Raw genomic sequence first — 10,510 nt, forward strand, 5'->3', positions numbered from 1 at the left:
TCCTTTCTATATTGTGACGACTCAACGTAATGCTCTGTTTTACCATGCTATACCGGTACGCTGACTGTTTGTTCATAAGCCATCCCCATGCAGTAGGGACAGTATATACTACGGGAACGTCTATTATCTTATTCTCATCATACCCAAATTATTAGTATTGTTTAGCTGGCCTTTTACAATCTATAAAGTGATTTAAAGGCATGGTGAAAAAACCCAAAACAGCAAGAGAGTCCCTGGGACCTCCGCATACATGGCATTGTCGATTTTTAAATACATATATCCTTCAAATGCTTTACTCACCAATTACCTTTTAAATAACAGTCATAAATCATAGAAAATCATAATCATAAACTAATTTTTACATTGTGATTTGTAGAAAGTTGATAACTTACGTGCAGTTTTATTTTTTAACATTTAAGGTGGCAATGTATATTTAAAATGTCTGTATTACCCAAGCCACAGTTTATGGATGAAACCACACTAGACTTGAAGGAACAAGATGGTCACTCAGTCCAAATAGCCAGTTGTCCTGTACACACCGACACCACACTGGAATATTTCTGCTTCACTTGCAACAAATCAGCATGTAAGCAATGTAAACCAGATAGCTGTTTTCATAACAATCACATTGTAAGTAATTTATCAAATGAAAATAAATTAAGAGAAAAACTTGAGTTATGTATAACAACCATTAACAATCTGGAGATGGAAATTATCAAGAAAGTCCAAGAGAAAAGCAAAGAATTAATATCGGAACTTGAAGAGATACACAATGGAAAGAAAAAAGATGACGGTAGCCAAGTTTTAGATATTGATTCAAACTTGGCTCAGGTATATGATGAGAGTGCATCTGGTAAAAATGTAACTGACAGCGAGACGAAGGGTGCTGCAAACGATACATTCACAAAAGGAGAACCATTCGAATTATCAAGTCTAGAAGAGAGTGATGCATCTATATTAGTTGCAGCCACTCCAATGCTTGCCACTCAAGGTGACTGTCAAATGGAGATCACTACTGGAGCTCATTCTCCAGTTATTATCACGGTCAAAACTCTGGTTTATGAAGAGCATGAAGAACAACAAAATGTGACAGATGTAAAGTTAAATGAGGGATACATAACATTAAGCCTCTTCTGTTTATCACCTAATCTGAAACCAGAAGAATCATCCATCAGCCTCACCATATCCAACAACGGTACAATCCCATGTGGACACGGCGCATGCGCGCTATGTGAGCATATAAACAGCTCTTCTAGTATCACAGGACCTAATCAGAAAATATTCGTCATCAGAGGAAGATTCTCGTGCAATTCAACGAATGTTATCTACGCCATGACCTGCAGTAGATGTCCCGATGCGGTATACATAGGACAAACTGTACTAACCCTTAAAAAGCGTATCAGTGGTCATAAAAGAGACATTGCAAATAAAGCTACAGGTGTAGGTAAACACTTCAGTGAAAAAGGACACTACTTTCGTGTAGCTGTACTCAAGGAATGTAGTTCTAAAGAAGAAAGGAATGCTGTAGAAAAGGAAATAATTAAAGAACTTGATTGTGTTAATAAAGGCCTTAACAAAAAATATTAATTCAAATCACATTTATTTATTTCTTTCAAAACAGTAATTACAATTAATCAATAAATCAGTAGCTTGAAAGTATGAAGCTGGAGTAAATACAGAATTATGTCAAACTTAACAGTAAACCCAATGATTTTTGCACTTGCTAAATTTGCGAAAAATAGCCATACTTATAGGCCCTACTATCAATTTTTATGCATGTTACAATTATAGTCATTGAATAACACAAATGGTATTAAATTGAAGTCTTTGTATTGTTCTTTCTTTTGGTATATAACACATACTTTTTACATTAAGTATTTGTTATCAGGAAATTTTAAAGTTCATTAAATTGGATGCGTTATATTTACTATTTTGGGGGTATAATTTATAGAAAACGTTTATTTAAGACATTGTAAATTTGTATTAAATGTCCAGTGGTCCGCTCCAAATGAAGGAGTAAGAAATGAATTGGGAAGGTTCACCATTAAATTTTATCACGTTATTAAAATGATAAGTTACTGGATAAAAATTAATATGATGGAAAATTCTAAGTTACCAAAAATATGTTATCAAAGGCAAAGATTGTCACCTGAAACGGAACCGACTGTTGGGCATTTGGAATAAAATCGATTTTAAATATGTTTGGATTTTGGTACATGTGGGACTCGCCTGTAAATGAGAATTTCTTAGCAATTTTTTCAGAGAGTTCGGGACATTGTACTGCAAACAGGAAATGAAAGGATTAAAGATAAAATAAGATTAACATTTTATAGCAAACTAAACATACCAAATTCCCTAAACAAATATATTTTTCATTTTAAATTTTAAACTAAGAACAACAATTTCAAGATTTCTTTTGTCAAACCATAATTTATTAATAGAAAGAGGTCGTCAAATGAATATTACTAAAGAAAATAGAATATGTTTATTTTTTGCGATAATTGTGTTATACAAAAAAAAACCCATTTCCTGTTTGTGTGTCCTTTTTATAAAGGCCTGAGAAAGCAATACATTCCCGACTTTAACTTATTTTCACTCAGTAATATTTTTGTAAATTATGATTTTCATAAAATACGTCGTCTATCTATTGATGGTTTTCCTTTTTGGGATTGTAAGGGGGGGGGGGTGCTTTGCCTCGCCCTTAAATCACTGCCAAATCAGGCCTTATTCCCTTTTTTTATTCGATGCCACCTTCACAAATACTAGTAATATTCTTCAAGAACCTTGTCACTGTTTATCACATCCCTTAAATTATCATTGTCTGGGGCAGGACTCAGAATTTGGCGGTAGAGGGTGCATGAGAGTCCATACCACCTTAGCCCGCACCATAATTGGGGCTGAGGTGCGAACATTTTGAGAATATTGACCTCTAGGTGCCCGGAAATTACACTCTCATACCTTAAAAATATTACAGGTAATTCATATCAACAATAAAATACAACAATTATTTTTCTTAATACAATTTAGTGGGTGCGATCAGACCGTCTGCACCTCCCTCATCACCCACCCTACATCCGCCCAGATCGTCGTGTTATGGTCTCAGCCCATTGTCAGTAATGGGATTTTTCTGTGCTCGAAAATCTGTTTCGTTTGAGAGGAGCAAATGAGTCTTTCTGAAGAGTAGGGGTAGATTATGATCCTCATCAGGGAGCCCTCACTTATGGGGTCGGGAAAGTTTAGTGCAATTTATTAGGACGTCTTTCTACACGTCTAAACTTTGACGGTGCTTCACAGGCATATTTGCAAAGAAACGTACTTCACAAAATGCAGGAAAGTAGGGGAGAGGGGAAATCTGACTAACGGGGAAAAACGGAATTTTGAAAGTTCGAGAACTAGGCGATAACTCCATCTTCCGATACTCACATGACTTGATGTTATATGTAGCGCTCTGCAATATGTCGGGCATTTAAATGGTGTATATATAAGGCTTGCCATTGCTGTTGGAGTGACAAGGCGGCAGAAACATACCATCGAGGTTTAAGCAAAACGGTTATGGTCATTATTGTGCTGTGTGGCAACTGCTATATGTCTCTACAATTGTTATTGGCTAATAATTATTTACAATATAAGAAAATAGTTTACATAATAGGCCCTGTTTGATAAGATAAATGAACATTTTATGTTCAATAGGCGATCCATTGCCCCTACCAGGGACGTAGCCAGGATTTTGAAAGGGGGGAGCCGTTATGCGAATTACGTATGACCCCGGCGGGGTCAAGGGGGGTGGGCGAATCCCCCTGTGAAGTAGCGCACTCCGAACGTTCTTAGGACCGAAAAATACTACAGAAGAAATAAAGGATACTCATACAATGTGTGCATATGATAAAACGAGCCTAAACGATATATCGAAAATTTATAAAGATAATTATAATTGTTACAATCAAAATATAAAATATATTCTAATATAATTATATTAACATAGAAATATATTTTACAAATTTGATATTCGATTTGCTTGGACCAATCTCAGTTTATTTTCTTATGTGGACAGTGAAATGAACGCAGAAATGGTTAAATTAAGTTATTCATTTCTCTAATTTCTGAAAAACCGTGTAACTTTCTATAGCTTAGCTGGACTTTTTCCAAACTAGTTTTTTCTGAGGTTACGTCTTAAATATTTCAAAACTAGAGAAGATGGAGTGAGTTTTATATTTGATATGACAAACGAAAACATAAAATATCATTAATCTCTATAAAGTCTTTAAAAATTATGGTCATTGCATTCGCGATAGACCACCTATATTACGTCAAGAAATAGATTTACATTCTCGCTCACATTCGATTATCTTGTACCCTACCATTATAATACGCCCTATACATTTTTTTTATAAGAACACCGAGGCTTAAAAATAAGAGCAAAATATAAACAAATTAAGGCTGAAATATAGTGTCATTAAGTTTTATTTTTAAATACTAGAAAACCAACAAATCAAGCTAGTCACATACAGTAGCAGCAGATACGACTACTGGCATGTACTACCTTCTATTCTATATACAACATTAATACAATAATAATTTTCTATTTTTGAAAAGTGTGTAAAAATAAGAGCAAAACAACAAATTGAGGCCCCTTTTCCCCGGACTGGATCCGCCTGGTAATGTACTAAAATACATGACATACAGGGACATGCATATTTCAGCAATGGCATTTATTACAAACGGCCCAATATAGGGCAGGGGATCCAGACCCGATTTTGCCTGATACAAATTATTGGATTTATCGCACTGTCGTGGGTTTCCTCTGAGGAATTCAGTTTCCTTCGAGAAAATTCAATTTCCTCCTAGAATAAATTCACACAAAAAACAATTACTGTAGTCAAATGTCTAATTTTTAACACTAAACATTCAAAAGATTCTAAGTACCAAATGTAATTAAATAAAAACACAACCCAAAATCATGAATGCTATATGTTTGACAGCGATTTTCATTAAACATCTTGTCGATGAATCAAATTGGGAATTCCCACAATCTTGAAACTGGGCGATTAAACTGGGCCAGGGCAAGCAAGAGCGAAATTTTGGTAGAACTTTGCTAATTCTTTCAAGGTATTTTAGGCTTTCTTTCAAGGTATTGGCTTTTACAACCTACCGCTGTTTATACTAACTCTTAACACAATCAAAAATCTCGTAGTTCCCTCAGAAAACGTCCAAATTCAACTGATCACAGGTAGAAACAGGTACATACCCAGTCAACACAGGCTTAGGAGATACGATAAGGTAAGATAAGAACAGTTTCGGCGAAACGAAGCCTGTTTATACCGCTTTGCAATTTTCAATTCTCTTGCAATGACTATAGAGGGTTAACAGGGGCGCGTAGGCTGAGCATTTCGGTTTAGGGTGCAGAATGCGGAACTAAATCCTTATGCAATGCAAAATCAAATTTCTGCCCCTGGATGTATATTTATTTGCAAGAAGTTATCTTTTTTTGTCTATTAATAAAAAATTAATAGGTTCCATGGTCTATTCGACAGTAAGACACTATTCAGAGGCGGCGGGGTGGGTAGTTTATAGTATAGGCTTAGAGTAGGCTATAGACCTACCGTGACGTGTTTCTAGCTGCTGTCATAAAACATTATTAATTCTAAATTTATGATAAAAAAACATTCTTAAATGTATACAATTATTATATTAATTTATTTACAATAAATGTTATGTGTTATTTAAAGAGATAAGTGCTGCCACATACATTTGATAAAGAAGTTAAAGGTTTCAACTACAAAATTAAGAAGAAAAAAAGTTCCTAAACAATGTATACAAATAATAATTTATTCCTGTAATTTTTTTTTTTGCATATTTTAACTTTCTGCCATTTACTAAAACTCTTAATCTCAAAACACAAATATACCAGGTATTTCGTTGTCTCTACAGATGTCTGTATCCAAGGCATTAGAGTTTATGGATAAAAAAGATCTTGAGTGTGCCATCTGCCTCAACAGGTTTCACCAACCAAAGACACTGAAATGCATGCACACATATTGTCTACAGTGTATTGAAAAATGGGTGGAAACTCATGGCAAGATGAAATGCCCAACATGTGGACAAGAACATGATCTTACAAAAGAGGATTTAAAACAGCTTACTTCAAAGACAATGATAAGTCAACTACTAGAGTATATTAAAAAAACAGAGGAGCAGAAACCAACTAAATGCTCTTTTTGTGACAACCAACCAGCATACCACTGCTCAAGATGTCAGTTGTATCTATGTAGAGGTCAATGTTTTGAATGTCATGAAAAAATACCTACAACAAAAGACCATCCTCTTTACACACTAGACATAAAGGAACAAGATGGCAGCTCAGACAAAACAACAAAATGTCCAACTCACAGCAACATCACAATAGAATTTTACTGCTGTACTTGTAACAAATCAGCATGTAAACAATGTGAACACATCCTCCGATGTTATCAAAAACAACACAACGTTATTCCAATTTCAGTTGCTATAGATAAGTTTAATGAAGATGCCACTGAAGTTTTCAATTTAGCCAAAGAAATGGAAAAGAAATTAACTAAAAAACTAGACTTCATAAAAAAGGATAGATTGTTATTTGATTCACAGATAACCTTGTGTACAATAGCCATTGAAATTCAGGAGAAGAACATTATCGAGAAAGTTCAAAAGAAAAGCAAGGAATTAATGTTAGAACTTGAGGAGGTAAGCAAAGAAAAGAAAGAACATGATGATAGTCATGTTAGAGATATTGATTTAAACCTGACTCAGGTAAATGATGTGATGACATCTATTAATACAATTATGAACAAACCAGAAGAAACAGAAACTCTAGGAGCCCATAAGACAGTTATCAATGCTGTCAGAGACAAGGTCTTAGCAACTGATTTTGATAAATCATTTACTAAAAATAGTACACCAAATTACATTCCATCTACTGACTTAGATGAGTTGATGAATACAGAGGGTCTTGGTAAAATCAGAACTACTGATAGCATGAAGTATGAGGTTGCAGAAGATGATGAAACATTTACAGTCACAAAAGGAGAATCATTTGTAGTGAAAGTATCAAGTCAAGCAGAGAATGATGAACGTCAATTAGCTGCAACTCTAATAAACCCATCAGGTGAAAAGTCAGCCACTGATGTAGAATATCAGGGAAGCGGAGAGTACAGAATATCAGGTAGATGCAATGTGGAAGGTGATTGGCAAATGAAGATAACTGCTGGAGCTGCACAGATTAAAGGATCTCCAGTGAATGTCAAGGTGGAAACACTTGGACTTGTTCTTACTATTGATAACATATCAGATTTTAAAGAACATCAGAAAAATAAGAATATCACAGGTGTAGAGTTAGATAGAGATGGATGTATATTAGTATTAAGCGCTAGTAAAGATATACTAAAATTTAACCAATCTGGTTCATATGTTGCTAGGATACAGTTGCTACATGATGCGCAGGTCGATTCAGTCCATCAAATGGCTGATGGCCACATGTTGTATAGTGATAATTTTACAAAACGTGTTGTTATGTGTGATGACAAATTTCAAGAAATTCGCTCCTTTGGTAAAGGAACAATAAGAAATCCATGGGGCCTCACAGTAAACAGAGAAACTAGAGTCTTGTATGTAGCAGATTATGCAGCTCATTGTGTATTTAAATTCAATGTTGATGATGGTAGAATGCTGGGTAAGATAGGTTCAGAAGGCAGTAAAGAAATTCAAATGTATAAACCGGAATATGTCACTTTAACAAAGGAAGGTTATGTGATAGTAGTTGACTTTGGAAATAACAGATTACAAATGTTTGATGCAAATGATAAGTTTATGAGAATACTTGTAGGCTGTGGTAAGGAAGATGGTAAAGTTAGGGGTCCTCATGGTGTAACCATGGATATGGATGAAAATATAATAGTATCAAGTAATGATAAACTACAATTATTTGATAAAAATGGTGTCTTCATAAAACGAATAGATCATGAAGATGATGGATTAGATATTCCAGCAGGTATCACTGTTATATCCTATAGACCAAGAAGAGTAGCAGTAAGAAACTATGGAGCAAACAATGTCAAAATTTTCAACTACTAAATGACTGCATATGTTTAGACACGTACACGTACAAAAAAAACTTTTGATATCTCTCATGGGGCATCAATTTTGATGATTGGTAACTTACGTATTGAAGTGAATGTACAGTAAATAGTTCTTAAATTTATTATAAATGCACACATGCAGAGATGGAATAATGCTATATGTATAAAGTAGACACTAAAAATATATAGGCCTATTATTCTCAATTATAAGATTAAATGGAATTATAAAATGAAATGAAGAAACTTATAAAGCTAGGCGTAAGGTTAATATAAAAATAGACAGCTTCTTTTATAGGCATTTATTAACGTTATAGAAAAGCAAATTAAATCTTGAATCTTGAACATAAGAGCGACAGCTTATAGTTTATATTACAGATGACATAAAGTACAAGTCCTTTTCCATTTAAAGGCAACCTTCAATTAAGACTATCTCCAATTAAAGACTACGGCTATGTTCACACACGGCGTAAGACTGGCATAGCTTACGCCAGACGTAAGCTAATTCACAAATTAAAATTCCAAAGTGTTCACACAAACAGCGTTCGCTATATTAACGCTGGCGTTAAACTAGTAGTAATATAGGCCTATGGGGGAATAGTTTTAAGTTTTAAATAATGTACGGGTTCTTAACTGTAGTAAAATTAACAGTGCATCAGTAAAACTTTTAAATCTGTGAATTGTTTGAAGTGAACTTTGTATTGCAAATGAACAATTTTGCTTTGATTTTTCAGCTAGCATTGTTGGTGTTGCAGGTTTTAATAAACAGTCTAAATAGGTTAAAATATCTTACAAAACACAATCAACAAATCATTAACAAAACATTATAACTAAGTAAAATGCATTAGAAAAAGAACACCTTTATCATTTCATTTATAGAGAGCACAGGAAAGAGACCAAAGTAGCTAATATATTGCAATCGTGATTGGTCAATCTCTTGGAATGAGGTAAAATCATTCAAGCATCACTGGCGTTAGCTCAGTGGCGTTAGCTAATCTGGGGTCTGCAGGTATCGTTAATAACGCCAAGGACGTGGCGTAGTGAGTGGCTTTAACAACGCCACTGCCTAGTTCACACACAAAGGCATACGCTACGCTATGCTTAAGCCAGCCTTACGCCGTGTGTATGAACATAGCCTACCTTTCAGTGAAGTGGCCCAAGTGAATGCTGTCTTGTATCTTTTAATAATATTTTTTTTTTAAATTTAATACCAAAAGCTACTAAAAACCAGAAAAACCTTCGTCCTAAAAGTGGTGTTTAATTGGGTTGTAGTTGTAGTTTCTCACTTTGTATTTTTTTATGCATTTTCTCATCATTTTAATGTAATATTTTACATTGAATGCAAAATAAATCAAACGAAATCAAATAGATTATTATATTTTTTTAATTACATTTCTCAATATATTAAATGTCGAGAAAATGTTCCCAATAAGCAAACAATAGACAGGGAAATCTTTTAAATAGTCCCAGGTTTTAGATACCATAAAACCTCGAATAGAAGCCCTGGGCTTTTTTTTTTTTTTTTTTTTTTTTTTTTTTTTTTTTTTTTCCCTGCCAACTTTGGATGGCTTTTTTCGAGATGGGCTTCTTTTAGAAGTAGAGAAAGAGGGGGAGGGGGTTTCTTTTCAAAATGAATGCTGTAAGTTTTGGGAATTAGGCCCACTGTAACATCAGTCTGTATAATGGAGTGTGGGCAATAGTATTAACCGGCATTATATCGCATAAACTACTGTGTAAACCAAGTATGCTTTTAATTTATTTATTTTGTTTGAAATTCATGTACAGTATATGTACTAGGCCTATCTCGAAAAGAAGCTCAAGATGGGCTTCTTTTCAAGGCTACTTTTACAAGCTAAAAGGGGGCGGGGGTCTTTAATTCAGGATGGGCTTCTTCTCGAGATTAAACCTATTGGGCTTCTATTATTCGTGGTTTTATGGTATTAGATTCAATGGTTCTGGATTCAACGCCTGTATTATTGGATATGAAATAGGACAAAATAAAGGGCACCAATTGTTGACATCGGACTATCGAACAATACCGTAAAAAATAAGTCTTTAAAAAGAAAACTTTTTTTCAATGGGTTCCCAGAACAAAACTTACTTGACAACATTAAAGCGATACAAAAATGTTTCAATATATGAAATATGAACAATTGTTAATTATCAATTACTTAATGACTGTAACATGATGAATAAATAATATAGCCGCGTTAGTCTGTACAATATAGAACAGTATAAAGAAAATAACAGCAGCACTTTTGAGACTAACAATATATAGTTTATTCTCTAGCTTTCGTCCACACAGTGGACTTCATCAGGAGACTGTACAAATGGGATAAGAAACAACTATACTGTAACATACAACTGAAATAATGGGGGCGGTCCTAAAACAACAAAGAATGCTG

The 10,510-nt window shown here is 34.3% G+C and overlaps 1 protein-coding gene across 1 annotated transcript; it reads left to right on the forward strand.

Annotated features, from left to right (window-relative positions):
- The first annotated feature begins 5,059 nt into the window (after positions 1-5,059).
- Positions 5,060-8,891, forward strand: LOC117116796 (E3 ubiquitin-protein ligase TRIM71-like). The gene is made up of 2 exons (XM_033260894.1): positions 5,060-5,128; positions 5,929-8,891. The coding sequence occupies exon 2, from the start codon at positions 5,929-5,931 to the stop codon at positions 8,101-8,103; it is 2,175 nt and encodes a 724-aa protein (XP_033116785.1). The 5' UTR covers positions 5,060-5,128; the 3' UTR covers positions 8,104-8,891.
- The last annotated feature ends 1,619 nt before the right edge of the window (positions 8,892-10,510 follow it).

The sequence above is a fragment of the Anneissia japonica genome, unplaced genomic scaffold (genome assembly GCF_011630105.1).
Source record: "Anneissia japonica isolate Jap-2015-1 unplaced genomic scaffold, ASM1163010v1 scaffold287577_len299045_cov155, whole genome shotgun sequence".
Lineage (NCBI taxonomy): Eukaryota > Metazoa > Echinodermata > Crinoidea > Comatulida > Comatulidae > Anneissia > Anneissia japonica.